The sequence below is a fragment of the Globicephala melas genome, chromosome 1 (genome assembly GCF_963455315.2).
Source record: "Globicephala melas chromosome 1, mGloMel1.2, whole genome shotgun sequence".
Taxonomy (NCBI): Eukaryota; Metazoa; Chordata; class Mammalia; order Artiodactyla; family Delphinidae; genus Globicephala; species Globicephala melas.
Genome location: NC_083314.1, coordinates 169,318,955 through 169,342,160, shown reverse-complemented (window position 1 = coordinate 169,342,160; position 23,206 = coordinate 169,318,955). Strand labels below are relative to the sequence as shown.

The window sequence follows — 23,206 nt, the reverse complement described above, 5'->3', positions numbered from 1 at the left end:
TCCCCTCATTTAATTCTCACAGCAGCCCTCCTTTACAGATGAGACACAGAAACTTTAAATTACTTAATTAAGGCACACATCAAGTAAAGCAAAGCTGGATCTCAGATGATAGCACCAAGCTTTAAATCTGTATATTCCTGCCACATAGTAAGCTCAGGAAACTTGTGCTGAATGAATGCAGTCAGCGAATCAATTGGATGTATAACGTTTTTTTTAAACTACAGCCATGACTTGATAATTATTTCTTGTAGAACATCTCTGGTACCATTAATTTTAATTAGTGTGATTGAAAAATAGCAGGCTGTATACATTGCCTGCCAGAGAGGAACCCTGTGCTCACTCGCCTGTAACTAATGTCCTTGACTAATTGCTGGATAAGTAACTCATATGACTCCAGATGAAAAGACTGCCAAGGGTTTGTCTCCCTTGGCAATGGAGTCTTTAAGTATTTTTATCATGAAAAAAATTCCAAACATATACGAAAGTAGAGAGCATGGTACCCATGTACCCATCACCAGCTTCAAGAATCATCAATGTTTTGCTAACTTTTTCATTTATTTCTCTTTATTTCATTTATTTCTCTTCCTCTTACTTTTTTTTTTTCTTCTTTTTTTAAACTGGAGTATTTTCAAGCAAACCCAAAGTCTCATTTCGCCATGAACATTTCTATAATTGGAATGAAAAGGCTTTTGTGTGGCCCCGCGTTTCTCTTTCTTTAGATCTGCTATAGCACAGGAAGTGGTGATATAAAAGTCAGCCCAGGGGCACAAGGGTTTCTGGGAGGCCCAGGAGAGGAGGGGCGCATTCCTCACGGGCTGTGCAATTTGTTTTGCTCTCAACCCAGGGCACTTCTTGGCTGAAACTCCTCCCGCCTCAGAATTGAAACTTTTCTCAAATGCTGAAAATAAACTATCTGGCTTCCTCTAGCTAGAGACATCTGGGAAGTGATGCTTCTGAAACTATTTTTGGCATGAAAATGTCACCTCAAGCTGCTGGAAGTGATTTGGAAGTTTTGAGGTATTGAAAGCATCTGATGAGAAGTGGCGGAGGCCAAGTGGGTAGAGGTTAATTATTACACAGGCCAGGCGTTTCCCATCGGGGTTCTTATTCCTCATGCTCTTCCTGTTTACGGCTCTCAATTCTTTAGGCCAAGGATGGCACTGGGGTTGGTATGTGAAAGGTGGTAGAACAGGTGTGGAGAGGGGCGGCAGGTATGATAAAGGGGGAACACACTGCCTGGCTGGCCTTCCTTCAGCCTGCATGCCCTGCCTGGCTCCCTGGAAGTCCAGCGTGCCAGGAGATCCACGGAGGGTTCCTGGAGAATGCCAGGACCATGTGTTCGCTGATGGGTTTCACGAGATAAGAGACAAAGTTTCTGACTTTCTGAGTCCCATGCAGGGTACCAGGGATCAGGCTGGACCAGCTGAGATGCTTCCCAGGATGAGCCAGTAAAGAATAACACAAGGAGCAAGTGGGAATTGTAAATATGGAAGAATCAGAGGGGTCCAGAAATGGGGATGCTGGAAGTGGCCCAGGCCAGGGGCAGGAGTGGAGGCCACTGGGAACAGGCTAAGGAGAGGAGAATAAAGTCAAGGCCAGTGAAAGATGTGAAGATGTGGAGTCTGGCTTTGTTGGATGATGGTGTGCCCCCGCTACCTACCCTGGGCTCAGGAAATATAGAATAGATGAAGATGGGAAAGACCCCTGGGGAGGTGGTTGATTCATAACTCTAGCTGGTTTGGCTCACAACACTTCGGACACCAAATGCGTGGGTAATTTTAACACCAACAACCAGTTCTCCAAATATCCAGATACCAACTGGGTGTCCTACAATTCAATTCAATTTTTTTTTTTTTTTCTTTTGCAGTACGCGGGCCTCTCACTGTTGTGGCCTCTCCCGTTGCGGAGCACAGGCTCCGGACGCGCAGGTTCGGCGGCCATGGTTCACGGGCCCAGCCGCTCCGCGGCACGTGGGACCTTCCCGGACCGGGGCACGAACCCGTGTCCCCTGCATCGGCAGGCGGACTCTCAACCACTGCGCCACCAGGGAAGCCCTTCAATTCAATTTTGACACTAACCACCCACAGGTAGAGTCAGACTCCACAAGGCTGTCACCTGTACTTCTGACCAACCGGCAATAAGTCGAGGGTTCCCTGGGAATCCTGTTGCTTAGCAGTTTTTAATGGAGCTTTCAGTACTTAGGCATGATTCTTTAAATCATTGGCCATTGGGGATTAACTCAACCTCTAGTCTCTCTCCCCTCTCCAGAGGGAAGTGGAGGTGGCTGGGGGCAAAAAGTTCCAACCCTCTAGTCCTGCCTTGGCCTTTCTGGTGACCAGCTCCCATCCTGAAGCTATCTAAGGGCCCCCAGTCACGCCATCTTATTAGTATACAAAAGACGCTCTTTTCACCCTGGAGATCCGAAGGGTTTTAGGAGCTGTGTGTCCCAAACCAAGAGCAAAGACCAGATATAAAATTTTTAAATTTTATCACAATGTCCTTTAGCAAGGTCCTTTCTTCCACCTGAGTGGCACTTGGGGTTTACTTGGGATTAAGTGGGGGGAGCTAAGACAGAGAACAGTGAAAGGTCTCAGGGACCTCCATCCCCACTGCCCCACCCTGGACCTGCCCTGTCCACAGTCTTCCTAGGTAGGAGGTAGTGTCAGCTGAAAGGACCCTCAAAAATGACCTTTTAGACTTCTTGCTTTATAGATGGGAAATTGAGGCCCAGACAAAGGAAAAAAAAATGCCCAAGATCACACAGTGAGTGCTTGGCTTCAAGCCTGGGTGTGTTTGCCTCCAAGACCTGCGTAATCCTCCATACTCCTTCCCAGCCAGGGCACGGCAGGACACCTGGCCCCCTCGCCCCCCTCACTGAACACCTGGCCTGACTGCACCTGTAGCTGCTGGGGGTATAAGTTACCCATCATGCCTTGATGCGCGTGTAGGTGGTAAATGTAGGAGTGATTCATTCTACCTTTAAACTCAGAAATCATTTCAGAAATCAGAGGTGGGTGTTATGTTTTGATGTTGGGAGTACAGATGAGTTTTATTTTCTCCTTCAACATTTTTAAGGTTTTCCAAAATTTTACAACAAACATCTCTAATTTTATAAACCCCACCCCTCCCAATCTGATTTAAAAAAAGAAGGAAACTGGAGGGTGGTGAAATGCCCAGCTCCGTACAGAGGTCCAGTAAGCAAGGCCGACCAGTATCTGTCCCGCCAGGCAGAGGCCCTGAGCTGGAAGTACTGAAGGTCATCCAACTCTCTAGCCTGGCATCCGGCCACCCAGGCAGCATCACCCCACGCCTCACCTTTGCTCTCACCATCCCCTGCTCCTGAAATCTCTTCCCACGACCATTGCCAAATCCAACTTCTTTTTTCCGGGCCCAACAACCAATTCTGCTAGTTCCGTGAAGGTGTTTTAAAGCTCACTTTCCGTAGTTGGGATGAACACCTCTCTCCCTCCTCTGACCACCCGTGGAACTTTATGTGGACCTGCTTTATAATCCTGATCATCTGACTTGTCCTGGAGTCATTTGCACCCAGGTCTGACTCTCCTCCCGGGCTGAGGTGTCCCTGGGGGCGGGGCCTGCATATCATGTATCTCGGTGCTCCCAATGCCATCCACAGCCTGGCACAGGCTAGACTTCAAATGAATGTTTGTTGAACTTAAGTGAATTGAAAATACAGTATCCAAAAGGGGGTATTGTGATAAATCCGTTTATGGGGGTACATCAACCTCGACACTACTGTCATTTAGGGTTGAATTCTATGCGGTGAGGAGCTGTTGTGTTTAGCGGCATCCCTGGCTGCTACCTACTAGACGCCAGTTGTGACAACCCAAAATTTGAACACCGCCAAATGTCCCCTGGGGGATGCAACTGCCTCCTGTTGAGTATCACCGGTGTATGGTGTCAAGGGTTTTCATAAACAATCCCTAGGAGTAGGAATTCCCATTTGATAGATGAGAAAGGCGAGGCTCATGGAGAGTTCAGAGTTGAAACAGTTTTGCACGTAGGTCTCCCATTCCAAGTCCAGTGCTGAGGCCTGGAGGCCTCCCAGAACCCCAGCAAGGTCTATGCTTCTCCACTTTGGTGTAGCTACTCCCCTCCCATGTCCCGGGTCCCACAATGTCCAATCCCCCCGCCCCGCCTCCGTGGCTTGTGCCAGGCTGTGAGCCACTGGTTGACCCTTGTAGTCCATGCAGACCAGACCTCAGGCTGTGCCTGAATCCGACCGTCACATCTTCAGCACCTTGTCCTCCTCCCCGTGCTTGAACACGCTGATGGTGACCTGGCCCTTCTCGGAGCCATATTTGTTCTTGACGAAGACACCGTAGCGCCCGCTGTCCTCACTGTTGACCCTCTCGATGGTGATGGTGACCTCCAACCCCTTCACCTCCATGTGGTAGCGGTCAAGGAAGGTGACGGGCTGGTCATTCTTCAGCCAAGAGACTTCAGGGATAGGATCTCCTGAGATGACGCAGGTCAGGCACAGGGTCTGTTTGAAAGGACAGGAAGGGAACGCTCAGTCCACACGCTTGGAATAACCCTTGGTGAAGTGTGAAGCTTATAAACCTTCACACTCCCAGGGAGCTCCCAGTATAAGCTGCTCCTTGTGGTAAGTTCATTATGTGTGTTTTATTGTGACCCATCAAGTAATAACAGTAAAGGGAGATGTTTTACTCTAACCCCACATCCTCCATTCTCAACATTTCTACGGGAACACTTAACTATTTAGACTGTTGGGCCGTTATTACTTTAGCAATTACCTGCCCCAGAATGGCCTGGACTTTGCTTTAATGCTTTTTATTGTATATTTCATTATGATTTTACCATGCAAATAAGGCTAGATTGCTTTTTTTTTTTTGCGATACGCAGGCCTCTCACTGTTGTGGCCTCTCCCGTTGCGGAGCACAGGCTCCGGACGCGCAGGCTCAGCGGCCATGGCTCACGGGCCCAGCCGCTCCGCGGCATGTGGGATCTTCCCGGACCAGGGAATGAACCCGTGTCCCCTGCATCGGCAGGCGGACTCTCAACCACTGCGCCTCCAGGGAAGCCCAGCTAGACTGCTTTAACATAAAGATTTAAGAATTGAGTTTGAAAATTCTCAACAGAGCAATTCTCACTGCAGAGGCACTCTAGTGTAATGGCCGTCTGGAGCTGGGCTGCCAGGCTGTGAATCTCAGCTCGGCTCCTTTAAGCTGTATGACCTTAGGTAAGTCTCTTAACCTTTCTGGGCCTCAGTTTCCTCAGCTATAAAGTATGACTAGTAATAACACACTATTTCATGGGGTTGCCTTGATGGTTAAATAATGGAATAGTGCCTGGCACAAAGTAAGCAACATGAAAACGTTAGCCATCATTTTCTAGAACATTAGACTTGAAAAACTTCAGTCCTCAAAGGGCTTTTTAGGTATCATCTAGTCAAACTCCTGTGGAAACTGAAGTTCACACAGAGAAGCCCGTGACACCCAGGGCCACCTGGAGAGATGGGGTAGAACTGGGGTGAGCACAGGCCTGTCACCGCCGCCCCCCCGCCCAGGGGCCTGACACCAGGCTCAGTGTCTTTCCTTTATACTACATGTGACCAATGAGGTGTGGTCACTCGGCCAGACTCTGGTGCATCCAGCCCCTTCGGCTCTGGAATCCACGGTGCTGCGTTGCTTCGTGCTCTTTGATGGATACAGGAGGGAACCCAGGGTGGGACTGTCGGCTGTGGGCTGGGGAACAGTCAGTACCTTATCTTCCATGATCGTGGCCACGTCCGGCAGGCCCCTCACCACTTTGGCACGATCTGGAAGGGAAAAACGAGACCCCCAGTGATGAATGTTTTCCTGCCAGCTGCTTCCCAGCAGCAGGTTCCACAAAGTTGAGGTTTATTTTGAAGCAATGCTTCTTTTTCTTTCTGCATCATTTTGGGTGGACATCCTTAAACTTGTGTTATGTTACTTCCTTGCCTTTATAAACACAAGATAGGGACGTAATGTGTTTCTGTCGTTGACCTGAGGTTATTATCATGGCTGGTGGTACCTGGAGGTGACAGTGAGGTGCCCCTCCCCTGAGGACTGGGAGAGAAGGTGATAAGGTTGCTCTGAGCCTTAAACTGGCAAAATGCACACAACAGGTGTGACGAACCAGCTCAGGGAGTGAATAGGAAGGGAGCTTCCGGGACACTGACTCTGGTCAAGGGAGGGGACCTGGTGGCCATGGCGGCTGGGCAGGAAGAGACTGTGGCTGTAAATCACTAAGCAGAAAGCCAGCATGTCGCAGTTGAGGCTGTGGGAACGGATCCTAGACCACGATCAGGGATGTGCCAAGAGCCTGAAGTGGCTGGTGTCTGTGCAACGGATGGAGGGGAGGAGGAGCCTGAATCAGGGTTGAAGGGGGGAGGGGAAGGATGGCCCCAGAGATGGACACTGTTGTGGGAGGAACGTTCCCCAGGCCCATCGTGGCGGGCGAAACAATCCACTTCCCCTGACTCTCAACTCGGCCAGCCCTAGCAAGCACAGGTGGTGAGCTTAGGCCCCTGTGTTAGGGTCCTGGAGGGGTGTCCTGTGCAGAGACTCGGCATTCCAGGATGGGGGGGCAGGTGATTAGGAGGTGTGACGGGCTGAGTCGGGTCTGCAGGCTGCGCTCCGCCCACCGAGGTGGCCGCCCGCTGCGAGGGCTCCTCACTGCTCTTGGACCCCAGATGGCCCCCTCCCAGATGGCAGTTATGAACGGCCTGCACTTCCCGCCAAGTGGGGACACTCAGGGACAAGACGCCACATAGGGCTCATGCCCCCTCCTACCAATGGCCCCAAACGGTCAGTTTCCCTCCTCACTGTCAGGTTGAACGGGGCTGCTCTGCTCTGCTGCCAGGAGGCTTCCCCTCATGGAAGGTCCTACATGAGCCTCCCCTCATGGAAGGTCCTCCACTGACCGGCTGGCTCACTGAGACCAGAAAGCCAGCCTCCTGGAACTGGGTGCTTTAGAACTGGTTGCGGGGACCCGGAGAAGCTCCAGTGCGTGGGCCTGGTGGTCCCCCTGGGCAACTCAGAGGCTGTGTCCTGGATTAGATGAGGCCCTAGGGCCCCACAGCCAGAACCAGCTTCAGCTTTGCAGTCGTCCCCTCCCGGGCCTCGCTTGGAAGACAGGGCCTCGGTCCTGTCTGCCCCGGCCTTTGGAGTCCCACCGACATCGGCCGTGTGCCTACTCGCCACCAGGCCCGCACCAGGCACATCCACATCCACGGTCTCAGGTCTCCTCGGACTCCTCATCCACCTATCTTCACGCTGCCACCATCCGGGTCTCCCGGCAGCTCTGTGACGGCCCAGAGCCACACAGACCCCATGGGAAACTGGGACTCCAGCTACCTGCCAGGAGGCGTGAGCAGCTGGGAAGCCGCCCCAAACTCAGAAGTGGAAACAACAGAAATATGGCTGGACTTACTCTTCTCGATGATGGCCAAGGCTCTGAAAAACGGAAATGGGAAAAAGCCTTGGTGTTTCATTTGTTAAAGGACAGTCCTGCCCGGGTAGGGGGGAGGGGGTGACGGGGGAAAGGTGGAGCTGTCCGGCCTCCCAGGAAGGGTCCTGTGCTCGTGCACCCCAGGGGCCTTGATCACACTGAGAAACGCCGAGGAAACTTACTTCAGTCTCTGGTGCTCAGCCAGGGCATCCTCAAAAGCTACGAGAAGGAAAAGGGGAAAAGGTGTGTCAGGGCATCTCCCCCCAATCTCCCCGCTTCCTGCAACCCACAGGTATAGAGCTCAGCACTGACTGTTCCTTCACTCTGTTCCAGCATTCTCTTGGGGGCAGTGCTAGGATTGGGTGGGGAGATGGGAGCCCCCCCCAAAAGACCACGGGGTTTTCTAAACAGGTTTCACTGAGGACAGACAGGCGGAGCGCTCACCTTGCCCCGAGAGATCAGCTGAGAGCTGCCGGACTTCCTTCCCGGCTGCTATCTCTAGGGTGTATTTGCCCTTGTCTGAGTCTTTGGGGTCCAGGATGTGAAGCCAGATGTCATCCAGGGTGGTACCAGCCCTCACCCGATCACCACTCTCCAGGCGCTTCTCTCTGAACGTGAGGGCGAAGAAATGGTTAACACAGCTCAGTCCGGGACGGGCTGTCCGCCCGCCCATCTACAGGCACCCCTGCCCCAAACTCCTCTCCCGGGGTTTTGTTCCCAGATGTGTGAGCTGAAAGTGGTGACCATGCATGAGATATTTGATATATATCTATCCACTCATCCCCTCATCATTCATTCATTCATCAAACCTTGTGGCCGCGCTGAGTCTATATTTGTGACATGTCCTGCAGGCTGGGACTTTGAGGAAATGGTGCTCCAGGGTCAGTGACCACCTCCCCACACCCCACCAGTGGGAGCCACTTCCTCACTTCATCCTTTTCCTCATCATAAAACCTCCCAGCATTTCTTCCCACAATCACTCTTACGTAATTCTTATAAACTATATATAAACTCCTTTCCTTCTTTACTTAAATTTCATTCCTAAAGACACCTGGCCCATGTCAGTGTTTTGTCACAGAAGTGACACCTCTGGGCTTCGTCATGGGGCTCAGAAACTCTAGAGAAGGAGCTTCACTGCTCTGAAATTCAGCCTGGCCTTGGTCTCACTCACATGACCAATTTGACCAAGTCCGTCTAGCCTTCTCCATAGAATGGGTGCAGTAATGTCTGCTCCGCAAGGCTGAGGTTTGCAAGTAAGAAGCACTGGGAAAATTCTGCTCCCAAACTCTCTGGGGTCACTTAGCTCCTGGCGGAGTCTCTGATACCTGATCCTGCCTTCAAGGCCTGGCCCTCAGTTAGTCGTCAGCCCCCCAGGTCCCTCTGCCTGCACCTCTCCCCTCAGCCTGGCTGCCTGAGTTTGCTAAGGCTGCAGAGACCCACAAGGGCACTTGATCATCTGGTTCCCCATCGTTCCTGCATCCTTCTCTCCCCCAGCTCCCAGATGGTGCTCTAAGACAATGGTCCTTCTCTGCCATGAATATTCTGGGAAAGTGATCTTAGCGCCAGGGTTCCCACCTTTCCTGGGGAGCCTCCCTTCTGTGCCTCTAACAGCTGTTCCCTGTCCCAGACTCCCTCTGTGGACAGCAGGACCGGTGAGAGACCCTGTCTCTGCTAAGCCCTTGGGACTGGGCTCTGAGGCGGGTGCTGGGCCCCCTCCAGCCTCGCTAGGGCTCCAGGGCAAGGCCAACCTACTTGTGGAACCAGGTGGTTTTCATGTAGCTCGCGTTGTAGTACTTGACTCTGCTGAAGAGCCGGATACCCTCCTCGGTCCCCTGGATTTTCAGTGGGGTCGCAGAGAGGGCTGGGGAGGCATGGGAGCAGGGTGAGTCTTCCCCAAGGCCCTTTGGGCAGCACATCTGGGGGGCAGCCAGCTCGCCCCTGCTTTGGGGCGTGGTGGGGGAACACAGTGTGGTGAAGAGGCAGGAGCATCTCCCCCCAGTCTTTGAGGCTGGAAACTAACCCCACCCCCAGCAGCCAAGGATGGCTAGAGGTCCCCCGGAGGCTCTGTGGCATCACGGCAGCGCTGAGCAAGGAGGGGGCTTGCTTACCACCAATCCTGCCCAGCTCAGTGAAGATGGCATCCAGGGCTGGAGGGAGACAGAGGGAATGGTCAGCTGATGTAGGGCTCTCCTAAGGAGGCACCAGGTGGGGCCGTCCTTGGAAAAGGCTGGTGGACCTTATGAGCAGCTCTCAGAACACAGGCTTAGGGGTGGGGAGGGGATCTGGGGCACTGCGTGACTGATGGGGCAGGGGGGCAACACAGATGGAGGACGAATGGGCCGACACGACAGTCTTCCTGCAGGCTGAGACGACCAGCCTGGTGAGGAGCCTGGGGCCCGCTGGGGGTGGGGGCGGGGGGCAGAGCAGAGAACTCAGGCTCCAGGTCTGGAAGCCTGGGCTCGCTGTGGGATAGTGCAGTGAACATGGGCACCAGCGTCACACAGACCAGGCCCTGCCACTGACCAGCTGTGCAGCCATGGGCAGGTCACTTAACTCCCCCGGGCCTCAGTTGCCCCAAGTGAGGATCCCAGACAGTTTCCCCACAGGTCACACTGCATCTCTTGGTTCAGTGTGAGGCCCTCCTGGCCCGTCTCTGATGTCGCCGGCTCCTACCTTCACCTGTGAGGTCCAGGATGGTGTCGTCCTCCCCTCGCTCATCGGAAACCTCTGCTCTGTAAATGCCCTTGTCCTCTTTGGAAAGCTGGAAAGAAGGATGTGAGAAGGTGGTGTCAGCATGAGTTCCAGAAGGAGCGATGGACAGCAAGTCAGGAGGCCTGGGCTCTAGGCCTGCCCCTAACTCTCCTCCCTGGGCCTCAGTTTACCCCCCTGCAATGGGTGATCTCTGAGGCTCCTTCCAGCTCCAGAGCCCTTTGATCCCAAGCCCAGGGCTTGTCTGGGCCTGGAGGTGGGGCGAGAGGGGGAACTGAGGGCAGAAACAGACGCCCCGCATGTGATTCTCAGGTAGCTGCTCTGAGCAGAGCAAAGCGAGCCCTCCTAGCAGAGCTGGGCCGAGCAGGGCGCACCCTCCACCAGCGCTGCCCTGCTTCCCAGGGGCCCTGGATAGAGGGACCTCTCTGCATCTCTCAGAAGGAAGTGTGCTTTCTTTTGCTCAGGACAAGGGGGTCCTTACTGGCACATGCTTGTCAACCCCAGGTGAAGCCCGGGTCAACACTCAGCAAAGCAAGAACTTGGGTCATGCTTTGAAAGCAAGGTCAGAAGTCCGCTGTGCCCTCTCATTACACAGCGTCTCCTCCAGGGGCTGCGGGGGTGGGAGCGTGATATCTGCCTCCCTGTCCCCTCAAAGGGCCCCTCTCACCCCAACCATCTCTGCATAGTGTGCTTTGAGGCAGGATTCAAGGCAGAAGCATCTCTTAACTGGGGTATCAAAGGGCTGAAAAGCCCAACAGTCTTCTCCCATGTCCCCTGCCCCCTCCCTCAGTGAAGGCTCCGAAGTCCCAGCCAAATTCCGGTGACAGTGATTGGAGAAACTTCCGGCCCCACTCTCAAGCTTTGTATCTTGGTATTTAAACCCTCTGAGCCTCAGTTTACTCATCTGTAAAATGGTGGCATAATCCTTGCCCTAGCTACGTACTATAGTTGCTGTGAAGATCAAGGGAGATAACTTCGGAAGCCAGAAAGTTCTGCACCAATAGGCTGGATGATTATGACAAGACTCAGCAGCTATAAAGCACCTACTCGATGCCAAGCCCTGTGTGAAGAGTTTGCACTGTGATGACAAAGGCCAACTTGCCATCGTCTTGGCCGGGATTTGCGAGAGGACCCTGAAATCATTATTTCCTTCCTAGTCTGCAAACCTGCATCTGCCGCCGTCCTCCTTGGCACACGGTGGGGCCACAGAAATCAGGGACAAGGCAGAAAGACATTGAATATTTAAGAATACGTCTTGCATTTCTACCTTAACCAGGTCACACTCCTCCAAGGGCCATGGGGAGGTCATGGGTGGGAGAAGTGAGCTCCAGGCCCTGTTTTGCTCTGCCCAGACCTGCCTCACACGGAGACCGTCTTCCTGTCCTGAATCTCAGGCTGCGGGGGCAGGAAGGAATCTCTGAGAGAGCATCCTTCTGACCCGCTTGTGTAACAGATGAAAACTGAGGTCAGAGAGGGACAGTGACTAGCCCAGGGCCATGCAGTCAGCGGCAGGGCCAGGACTGGAATCCAACTAAAAGGAAAAGTCAGTATTACTGAGCCTGTTTTTATTTAAAGTTTTGGTATTGTTTTCCCTCATGGTCTTTTTTTGGGGGCATGAATTTTGATCCTTAAAAATACTGCGTGAAATATGATTTATCTTGAGTACTGAGCCTTTCAGCGCTTCCTGAGAGTTTGTGCGTGAGGTCAGTGCCTCACTTGCCTCACCCTGGTCCTGACTCCCTGCCCAGTGCTCCTGGCACTGCCTGGAGGCTGTGAGCCCTGAAGTCAGAGCTGCACTTACCTCTTCCACGCAGAGAAGCCCTGCTCCAGTCTGCGGGTCGTACTGACCATCTGGGAACTCTTTCTTCTGGAAGAACCACTGGAAGCGGGTTTCTTTCTTGGTGTTGGTCACCTGAGGAAGGTGGAGAGTGAGGAGACTCCTTCAGGCTTTCTCTTTTAAGTGAAGACTCAGATCATCAGAACCTTTTTTTTTTTTTTTTACAAACATGACTCCCCCCCCCCCAGGCTAAATCTCAGCCAACCCCTTCCTCACACCATATGTCTCCTCTGATGGTTTCTGGACTCAGGACTTGTGCTAATGCTATTCCCTCTGCTTCTTGATCCCTTTCCTACCCTACTTTTTCTTGTAAATGCCTGTGTCACCTCCTCCAGGAAGCCTTCCTTTAATGCACCCCGGAGTGTGCCCCATCGTGAGTAATCAATTTCCTGCATGTCTCCATCACAGCAGGAGCTATGCTGTTTTCGCCAAGATCTTGCTTTGGACTGTGGGATCTTACAGGCCTAAGGAGACCACTTCTTCACCCTTGTATGCCCAGTGCTTGCAGAGTGTGTTACACAGAGTAGGTACTTAGGTTTGCTGAATGGATAGGCTTCTGGGAGTGCGCCCTCCCCTCCCCTGCCCTCCCCCAGGTATCTAAAAGGCTGCAGGGTGCTGAGAAACAACACCCGCTTTGGAGTCAGGCACATCCGGTTAAAACCTGGGCTCTAGACTCGGCCTGTTACCATGTAGTCTTCAGCTAGTTCCCCACTTGGTTTTTCATCCTGCAGTGGGGATTGTAACACCTCTCTCACAGATGATTGTGAGGCCGATGAAATAAAATAATGCTCTGAAGTGCTGAGAACAGTGTCTGGCAGGGCTACTAACAGACACAGGGACTACCACTCAACGTATAGAGCCGTCGCTTGCTCCCAGACCCCTGACCCCCAGAACCCCTCCCAGAGCAGCTGGGAGATCTAACTCAAGGCTGACTCAGCGCACTAATTCACACCAACTCTGCTCCCTGGGTTTTTGTTTTCTAGTTAAATGCAAAATCCCTGGGGCTACTTCCTCTGCTTGGGATCACACCAACACAGGGTGTGGAGTTGCAGGGAGTGGGGCAAAAGACAGCCACGGGGCTTGGGGACAACCACAGGTCTTGCCCCACGGGGCCTGGGGGCAGGGCTGGAGGCGGGGGCGGGGCTTTGCCTTGCACATCAGCAGCACTTGGCAGTCCTCGGTGACCTTCCACTGCAAAGGCTCCTCGAAATACGGACCTATGAGGGCAAAACAGCACGCCCAGCGGTCAGAGCGCCGGGCTCGGCCCGGGCGCCACCTGGTGGCGAGATAGGGGAAGGCAGCTGGGGAGAGGCACCTAATGACTACTGGCCCCTCGGATTCTGGGATTCCGCCCCCACGAGGGAGGGGACTGGGGTGAGGTATCTGGGAGGCATCTAGGGTGCAAACTTTAGGGCGCGCAGTCTCCGGGCTGGGCAAGTGCTGTTTCGTTCTGGCACAGGGACAGCACTAGATCAAATGGCAGTGGCCCTCCCTCAGGGGGGTCCAGCAGGGCGGAGGGATCTATTAATCCACTTGCCCAGCGGTTCCCCGGCGCTGTCTGCTGGCCTGCTGGCCGAAGTGTTTGAACTTCGCCCCAGCAGTTCTTACCCTGCTTTCTCTTCCAGTCTCTTCTCTTAGCATCTGCCTCCCTTAGAAGTTTGTCGAACTCTGAGAACACAGAGGGGGGAACGCGTGTGAACCAGAAGTAGCGCAGGTCCAGAGGAGGGCGTCAGGATGGATAGAGACACCCAGGCTGAGAGCTGAGGCCGGGTGCATGGGGCAGGGCGGGGGTCAGGGCACAGCTGACCGTCATCCACCAGAGCCAGGGTGATCTGGTTCTTGGCTTTTCCGTCTTGGAGCTGAGCAGTATACGACCCTTTGTCGTCCTCAGTCAAGTTTTGGATGATAACTTCCACCAGGCCCTTCTCTCGGACAAAATTGATTTTGCGGTTCTGGGGAGAACAAAACCCGAAAGTCTTTCTGCCCTTTTCCAATCCCAGGGAATTTGTGCTGTGGGGTGCAAATCGGGGTGTGGTTGGACTTGGGGGTAATAAATGCAGAGTTAGAAGTCTTCAGAGACTGGGGAGGGGGCCCAAGGTACCCCTCTCCTGTGTATAGACTGGGCTTTTCTCACACCCGGCCCCTGAGAACACGCTGGGCCCGGCAGACACTGGAAAGGGTCTTGTGTGCTTGTATCAGTTGCAATTAATAATAATCCCCAACCTCCTACTGTGCCATGTGTTTTGGTTATTTTCTACTTCTTTTACAATTTAATATAAAAAAAATCCCCCATAAAACTGTAAAGGATAATATAAAAAAGCCTGGGAACCTGCTACCCAGAATTAGCACTTGTTTACATTTTGTCACATTCTAACAGCTTTCAAACGTTTTATTTTCCACATTTAGGGTGTATGTGTGATTTGAGAGAAACGTCTAATTTGATTTCTCTATAGCGGCACCTGCTAGTATCAGCGCTGTGTACCAAGAGTCCAGACTTTGTTACCCTGCCTCTACCATGAGCCAAGGTCATGCTTAATCTCTGTGCAGAACTTTCAAATCTATTTTTTTTCCAATTGCTCCTCCTGATTCTGGGGCAACCAACCCCATTGTACCGATGCAGAAACTGAGGCACAGAGAGGTGAAGAGACCTGCCCAAGGGCACACTACCCACAGGAGATGAATATGAGTCTTCTGACATCTAGCCCTGAGCTCTTCCTCCTCTGTCAGAACCAGCTCCTCTCTTTATAACACATATTTTCTGATGGTTATCTGGAGATGAAATTCACAAATAAGATCTTCTCATGATTGAATTTCTCATGAGAGATTTTACTCATGTACATCTTCATGAGTACAAGAAGAACAGGAAAACGAATGAAAGAGCATAGGTAATATGGCTAATAGAATAAAAACTCTCTATTCAGTGTATGTTAACACTGCAAAAAAAATTCTTTGTGTTTATATCTCAGAGTTAGGGTCTAGGCTTGGATAATTATAAGCATGAATGTAGGTTTTTCACCTTACAAATGTTTGACAGGACAGTGAACAATTGTGGGAGGCGTGGGAAGTTCTTTGTGGGAGTGTTCCTTGTGTTGGCAAGTGTCTAGCATCCCTACCACCCACCCCCCAGGTACTAAAATCCAGGTGTCCTCACCCCCCACCCTATCACTGTGACAGCCAAAGCTGGTGGCCGTTTCTGAAAAGTCTGCTCGGGGGAGGTGCAGCCAGTGGAGATCACTGCCTGTGAGACCACCTCCTGGGCCAGGAACCTCACTTAGGGATTCTGAGCCCCCAATTACCGGTGAGCTGAAGATTTCCTGCTCGTTGAAGATTAGATGCAGCTCAGCGGCTGGAGACAACTTTTCTACTTCCAGCCAAAGCCGCACCTCTCCTTGCTCGAGGATGTCAACGTTCCAGCCGGAGATCAGCTTGATCACTGGGAGGCAGAGGACAGGAAAGGGTGGGCAGGGACCCCCTTCTCCCCTCCCCCCTCCCGACAGCCCCACCTTGAGCACACTGTGGGCATTTAATGTGCAAAATGTTTCAGAGTCTGACGCAGACACGACTGGGGATGAGGGGCTGGGGAGGGTTTCCCACATTCAGTCCCCCTAGATTGAATTCATCTCAGGGAATTCATCCTCTTCCCACAGCTTTGAGGTCATGCTTCTCACCCTGGCTGGACACTGGATCCCCAAGGGCTTTCAAAAACACCAGTGTCTGGCTCCAGACCCAGAGGTTCTGATTCGTTTGGGGTGTGGCCTGGGCATTGGGATTTTGAAAAGCTCCGGGGGTGATTCCAATATGCACCCAAATTTGCGACCCCTGCGCCAGGGCCTGCAAAAGCTACTCCTGGCCAATGGAGGGAAGCAGGGGTTTAGATGACCCACAATCCAAGAAGAAAAAACCAGCCACTCTGCCCTCCCTTGCATCCCATGTGCTCTCTGCTGGCTGCTCTGTTCCCTTCATGGACTGAGGACTCCCTGGGTCTCTGACCTTCCAGCCCCAAGACGTCCCCATCCTTTGCCCCCGCCCCCCCCCCCCCCCCCCGGCTAGTTTCTGGCTCTTGGCTGACTCAGCCCTGCTCAGAACACCCCGGTGGGCCTGGCGGGACTGCCCAAGGCTGCTGGCTTGGACCACTTACCTGGGTTTCTAATCTCATAGCTCAGCTTCTTCAGCCTGTTCAGCTCTGGGACAGGGAGGAGCAAGGAAGAAACCAAAGAGAATGACATACCCGGGCCAGTGGGGCCCGTGGAAGCTGTCCTAGCGTCCACACTGGGTGAAAGTCCCGAGACACTCGGCTTGGGGTCACTTGGCTACTGAGGGGTTGATGATGACCACTGTGGGCCTTGGCTCTGGGGCACTGAGGGGGCTGCGGGGGCTGCCGCAGGCCACCCTGAGGTTGCTTATTCTCCTGTCCTTCAAGACCTGATCAAGTGCCACCTCCCCAGAGAAGCACCTACTGTGTGCCAGGCTCTGCGTGATCTCAGCCGTCCTCACAACATGCTGTGGGGTGAGCATTACTGTCTGTCTCCTGAGGCCCCTTGTTAACCCACTGAGCCATACTGTCCCAGCATCTGAGGGTCTGTTCTCCCCACTGAGCCATACTGTTGTAGTATCTGAGGGTCTGTTCTCCCCCACTGAGCCATACTGTCCTAGTATCTGAGGGTCTGCTCTCCCCACTGAGCATTTCAGTCTGCATGTGTCTAGGGCAGGTCAGCAGAGTGCTGTCTCACTGCTAACTGCTTCTTTGTGTTAGGTTTGTCTCTTCTGCTAAGCTGAGCTCTGGACCTGCATGGTATCTAGCACACAGTATGTGCTCAATAAATACGTGTTGCATGAATGAATTGGCAGGGGCAGGGCTCATATCTCATTTCCTCTTATAAGCTCTAGAGTCCTTAGCATGGTGAGTCTGGACACATGGCAAGCATCCAGTCCAAAAAAAAAGCAAACCCCATTACTTTTGTGGATGGCTTTAGTTTGCATGGAATCATCTAAGTATATCTGCATAACTGCATTGTTTCACTTAGGACAGCAGGGATTATAATCCCCCTTTACAGATGAGGAAACTGAGGCCCAGAGAGGTGTCATGACTTATCCAAGGTCAAGCAGCTAGGAAATTGTGGAACTGGAATTGCACTCTGGACCTGTCTGGCTTCTGCCTCTTAAGAAAATCAAATGGCCTCCAGTGCAATCATCAGGGAGGACAATGGGCTGTCCCAGTTGCTATGGGTGAGTCTCATAGATGACGGCTGAGGCCCGGCATCCCCTCTCTGGTTTACCACAGTCCCCACTGCTCCCTTTTGCCATCCTCATTCCTCAGACTGACTGCCATTTGCAGTTTATCATTCTACTTATGCTGTCGTTTTTCTTAGGCTACGGAAGGAAGTGAAATAATTCACTGGTACCTTTGGTTTTTATCAAAAGTAGATAAAGTAAAGAGAGAGACAAGAAGAGCGTGAACTCCATCAGGCAGGGATTTCTGCCTGTTGAGTTCACTGATGTAATTCAGTGCCTAGGACAGTCTCTGGCATATGGTCGGTGCTCAGCAGACACTTATTCACTGGCTGACTGACTGAATGGGTGGGTGAGGGCCTACTTCCCTGGAAATCTCTGCTTTACTCATTTTTATTGCTTCTTGCTGGCCTCTGGGGTATTTGTGCTTGGGACTCCGTGTCTGGGTCGTCTCTCTGGGGAGGTGGCCGTGGAACAGGGGCATCACCTTCCTCCGTCAGCGTGTGGCTTGCTGAGATATCTTCGTCAGCATCGGTGACCACCACCGAGTAGGTGCCCAAATCCTCGAGGCCAGGTTCTTTCAGGATGATCTTGGACCTGCAGAGACAGGAGGGCTCTGAGAGGGGCCGTGTGCCCTGGAGGCCTGGGAGCTGGGGAGTCTCGGTCGGCTGTGCAAGCCCTGCACCCCAGCCCAGACCCCGGCCAAGCCAGTAAGCAGGGGTGGCAGCCTCCTTACACCTCTTTGGGGTCCCCCGCCCAGGGCACGTCTGGCCTGCCACCTTCAGTGGTCCTCACTAGCCAGGCTCTCTGGAACAGTCTTCGTACTGGCCACATCCCCCACGCCTGCCTCTCTCCACAGGTCTCAAGCCATCAGCTTTGTCTCCTGCTGGACAGGGCCAAGGCCAGAGCTGCTGGGGGTGGAGGAGGGAGACCTGGGGGCCCTTGACATCCTAACCCCTCTTTTACTGATGAGGAAGCTGAACCCAGAGAACTTGCAAGAGCGAGTCGCTGGCACTCAGGCTAGAAACCAAGTCCTGAGCGTCTCCTCGGAGGCACACACATTCCTTCCAGAAAAGGGTCTGCAAATGAACGGCACCATTTCAGCCTCTCCAGGCACTCTCCCTCACTTCTCCCCGGGTGGCAGTCAGCATCCCTCAGGAGAGACCAAGCAGTCCTCTCAAGCTCGTTATCTGGGGGTCCTGCCGGATGGTCTCACCCACGAGCTTCTGCCTGACTCATCCGACAACGTCTGGGACCTGTGGACGAGTCGTGCTGCCCCTCCCTTCACTTACTTGTTAACTTCCTCCTCGACCTTGACCCTCTGTGGGTCCGGCGGGCCCTTGTAGTCCTTGGACCACTGAAACTCCGAGGAGTCGGGGGCCTCGGGGGCTTCGAAAGCCATGTAGATAAAGCCCTCATCATCCACACCAACCTCGATCTCCCGAGCGTCTGAGGGCGGGATCCAGTGGAGGGCAACAGACATTTAGAAACAATAAACCGGGTCAGCGCCCTCCCCTGCTTAACCCCTCCAGTGGCTGCCCATTGCTCTTGAATAAAATAAGAAACCCCAGACTCCTTGCTGTGGCCTCCAAGGCCTCGTATAATCAGGCTCCTTCTCAGCTCAAACGTCACCTCCTCAGACTACTGAGGCTAGCGTAAAGCCCACCCCGCCCTATCACCCTGTTGCACTTCCTTTATAGCACTTATCACTGACTTTTTCGTCATTTACTTGTTTACTGTCCATTCGTCCTGCCCCTCCCCCCACCAGCGCACGGACCTTGCTTTCTCATCACTGCCATGTCCCCGGTGCAGTATGGGTGTCACCAAATACTTGCTGAATGAATGAATAATTAAAAGAATGGAAAAGAACACACTTTATAGTGAGGAGAGCTGAGTGATTCCATCGGATACTAGCTGCGTGACCTGGTCATTTAACTTCTCTGAGCTGCAATGAAATCAGTTCTAAAGTGGGGACAGTGACGGCTCCCTCAGGGGCTTATTGGGAGAGCCAGACAGTGTAAGGACCCAGCGCAGCATCTGGCGTATGTGGTAGGAGCGGACCTCGGGAGCCGTGACTGCAAGGCAGGCAAAGCCACACGGCATATCTGAAATAAAGTTGCCTGTTCTTTTAGATATCCACGAAGAGTTGTATGAGTTTAAGAATGTGGCACGTAAAGGATGGAAGACCCATCACATGGAAGGAAACCATATGTTCAAATCTTGGGATCCCACAGAAATAAACGAGAGTGTGGACGGGAGAGAAACAGGCAGGAAGGAATGAGGGGCAGGAAGGTGTGGCGGGGTGAAGGCCCAGCAGGTTCTGTCCTCCTGCTGCAGACAAGCGTCCTCCCCCTGCCCCTACCTGGCTTGTCCTCCAGGAGTATGGGGTCGGTGGGCATGGACGGCTGCCCTGGGCCCGCTGAATTCACAGCCTGTACATGGAACACGTAGGTCTTCCCTGGCTGTAAGTCAGAAACCTGGGGGAAGGGAGGGGGCAAGAGTGAGCACCGAGGATGGCAAAGACCCACCCTTCCTGCAGCCCTGGCCACGGGCTGCAGGGGACCCCCAGGAGGGCCAGGCTGCCCTGGGGGTGGGGGGCAGGCTAGGGGCACATTGCTCTCCTGAGTTCCAGCTTCAGGTGAGCCTCTCCCCTGAAATTACCTCCCACGCTTGTGATGCCTGGAATTCCACCTGCTCAGAACTTAACGCATCATCAGCCTCTCAACAAGAAAACCCTTTCTCTTCCTGCGGCCCCTGCCTCTCCTCCATCTGTCTCCCTAGAAAGGAGCTTGGTAATCATCGTCTTTGACATCTTTTTCTTGAGCCCTACACATCTAATCACCGAAGTTCCCATTTTATTTCCCTAACGTTTCTTGAATGTGGCCTGTCTGTGTCCCAGCCACGCCTTTGACTGCAGTTTTATTTCTTCTCTCCTGGATTAGTCCAACAGTTTCCTAAATGGCGCCTCTGCCTCTAGACCCTTCTTCCCGGTTTATCTTTCCCTCTGCCAGTGTTTCCAAGATGGCAGTCTGAGTACACGTAACTCTTTCAGTGGCCTTCAGGGTAAAGTTCAGATTTCGAGGCTTGGTACCTAAAGCCTTCCTCATCCGTCCATCCTCAGCCTTCTGTCCTCTTCTCCGCGCCCCCTTCACTCCCTGACTCCTCAGGGTCCCCCACGCATCACGTCGCTTCACGCCTCCCTGCCTTTGCCCTTGCTGAGCCCTCTGCCTGGAACGTCCTCCCCTTCTCTTGGTCTAGCAACAACAGCTCACCCTTGGCCACTCAGCTTGGCCAGATGGGATGAGGCCAGGAGAGGCCTCTTACCTTCCTCCTTGGAGCTCCCAGAATCCCTCAGACCCTCCTTGATTGTACGGCACACAGTACTGTAATTGCCTGTCCCCTAAGGACTGTGACTGTAGCTTTTTACATCTACAATCTGGTTCCAGATCTGGCACTAAGTAGGTGTCCAGAAGTGTTGAGTGAATGACTGAGTGAGTGAATGCCGGCCAACCACCCACATGCAGAAACGGTGCCAAGTCACCGAGGCTCCCCAGCCCTGGGCCAGCCTGCCTGGGGAGCAGAGGGACCATCCATCTTGCGTGGCTCTCTCAGGCCAGCTGTCCAGCACTGGCCGACTCTACTGTAGGGAGCCGAGCCCCGTGGTGGTGGAAACTGCACGTCTCAGAGCATTCCATGGGCTGAAGCTTGCCCTTCTTCATTTGGTCTTTTTAAAAATAAATTTATTTATTTATTTATTTTTGCTGTGTTGGGTCTTCGTTTCTGTGCAAGGGCTTTCTCTAGTTGCAGCGAGCAGGGGCCACTCTTCATCGCAGTGCGCGGGCCTCTCACTGTCGCGGCCTCTCTTGTTGCGGAGCACAGGCTCCAGACGCGCAGGCTCAGTAGTTGTGGCTCACGGGCCTAGTTGCTCCGCGACATGTGGGATCTTCCCGGACCAGGGCTCGAGCCCGTGTCCCCTGCATTGCCAGGCGGACTCTCAACCACTGCGCCACCAGGAAAGCCCTTCTTCATTTGGTCTTAGATAGCCTTAATGTTATTGTTTCAAAAGGAAATACTTTTATTTTTTTCTGATTATGAAAGAAATTCATGTTTGTTGGAGGAAATATTAAAGCAACAGAAAAGAATATAAAATGAAGGGGTAAGGCTCTCCTGGCAGCCCCATTCCCAGAGATGACCAGAATTGACAATTTTGTAAAAATCCATTTAAACTTGCAAATGCACGTAAACCATGCAGAAACGTGACATGTGCCGTATTCTGCTTGTTAGTATCTTCTTTCCATGTTGTTTTGGGCCTCTCAAGCCTGCTTTCTTTCCTCTTGGTGCTAACAGAGTGCTAACGTGTGGTCTTGAAACCCACACACCCTCCTGCCTGCTGGTGAAAGATGCCTCAGGAAAATGAGGTGGAGAAAATACTCCCTCTCTCCCTAGAGCTGCAGAAGAGAAAACCTAATACACATCACAAAACTTTCCTTACAAACTTTCCTTAAACAAAGAAGGCCTGTGAGACATGCTGGCTTCAGAGATGGATGCTGTGAAGTCTGTGGTCCTGATGGATTGTCTGTTAGTAATTTGCGTCTGCTAAGAATGCTTCAGTGGACACCTTTGTTTTCTGACATGACAAATACGTGTGAGTTGTCTTTGTTATGCCAGGAGGGCACTGTTTGCGCTTTCCCTTATACACTAGTGCAAGTGAAAACAACCACCACAGGTGAAGAAAACCGATGATTCTGCTAGATTTCTTATTTATCCAAAGAGTTTAGAGTTTGCTTCTCATTTAAATGAAGAAACGCATATATGCCTCTATGTTCATTAATATACAGCATGATATACATGTTCTAAATGTTATCTAACATATAAATATCCTGCTCTGTATTGTGCTTTTTTTTTCTTAGCCACATATGGTGGATATGTTTTTATGTCACAACATACACGTAGCTCTACCTCATTCTTTTTTTTTTAATTTTTAAATTTATAATTTTTTTAGCTCTACCTCATTCTTTATATTATTGCCACTCCTTCAGCTACTGTAGCCTTTACACTCGCTGACACTGAGTCCACATTAAGGATACACTGTGATTTATTTAAGCAAACCCCCTACTGATGGACATTTAAGTTGTTTCCAAATTTTGCCTTTATAAACAACGCTACAACAAGCATCACTGTCCTTAGGTCTTTGCACACTTGACTAATTATTTCTCTACAGTTCAATCCTAGAAGCAGAATTCCTAGCTCAAGGGATGTGCATATCAAATGCTAATATACCTTGCTGATTATAAGTGAGGTTTTAGGGAGGAGTCTGCACAGCATGGAGCAGGTTAAGACCAACCACCGGCCAGACCTACTACCAACTCGCTGCGTGACCCTGGCTAAGCCACTCCCCCTCTCTGGTCCTCTGCTGCCATTAAGTGAGGGCAGTGATCTCTGAGGGTCGTTCCAGCTTTGGTGTTCTGTAGTCCTGCCATATCCTGTGGCAGGGAAGGCTTAGGGCGGGCCCATCCTTCATCAGAGGATGAAGGGGCAGGGACTCACCCTCAGGTGGGTGCCAGAGATGGGGTCTGGAGTGACCGGCTTCCATTGCTCAGAGCCTTCCTCCTGGACACTCAAGCAGTAGCCTGTGACCGGTCCGGCCCCTTGGTACAGTGGGGGCTCCCACGTCAGCATCAGGGATGTGGCCCGCACTTCAAACGCCCGCACGCCATACGGGGGTCCTGTGGGAAGACAGGGTAAGAGAAGGAGATGGATATCCAAATGGCCAGCCAGCCAGTCGGGCAGTGGGCGGGTGGCGAGTCAGCAAGCTTGTCAATCTTTCAGTCCCAGCCAGGCCTGGAAGTGCCTGCTCTGGACATGGTGGGGACCTGGCCGGCCTTGGCTTCATGGCAAAGCTTGGTCTGTGTCTGAACTAGAGTTAACTCTTCAAACTGTGCTCAGTATCACTTCCTCTGGGAAACATCCTTGACC

General features: G+C 52.5%; 1 protein-coding gene across 1 annotated transcript in view; it reads right to left on the bottom strand.

Annotated features, from left to right (window-relative positions):
* Positions 1-3,170: 3,170 nt before the first annotated feature.
* The window catches only part of MYOM3 (myomesin 3), a 47,294-nt gene continuing 27,258 nt past the window's right edge, over positions 3,171-23,206 (bottom strand). The window contains exons 20-37 of the mRNA XM_030874833.2: positions 22,778-22,956; positions 19,593-19,707; positions 18,523-18,679; positions 17,718-17,827; positions 16,140-16,184; positions 15,298-15,434; positions 13,809-13,953; positions 13,610-13,669; positions 13,151-13,218; positions 11,966-12,076; positions 10,129-10,216; positions 9,564-9,602; positions 9,208-9,316; positions 7,900-8,063; positions 7,638-7,674; positions 7,438-7,460; positions 5,745-5,800; positions 3,171-4,504 (exon numbers count right to left, since the gene is read on the bottom strand). Of these exons, the coding sequence (XP_030730693.2) occupies positions 4,244-4,504; positions 5,745-5,800; positions 7,438-7,460; positions 7,638-7,674; positions 7,900-8,063; positions 9,208-9,316; positions 9,564-9,602; positions 10,129-10,216; positions 11,966-12,076; positions 13,151-13,218; positions 13,610-13,669; positions 13,809-13,953; positions 15,298-15,434; positions 16,140-16,184; positions 17,718-17,827; positions 18,523-18,679; positions 19,593-19,707; positions 22,778-22,956 (1,904 nt within the window). The 3' untranslated portion in view covers positions 3,171-4,243. The remainder of the gene's footprint in view (positions 4,505-5,744; positions 5,801-7,437; positions 7,461-7,637; positions 7,675-7,899; positions 8,064-9,207; positions 9,317-9,563; positions 9,603-10,128; positions 10,217-11,965; positions 12,077-13,150; positions 13,219-13,609; positions 13,670-13,808; positions 13,954-15,297; positions 15,435-16,139; positions 16,185-17,717; positions 17,828-18,522; positions 18,680-19,592; positions 19,708-22,777; positions 22,957-23,206) is intronic.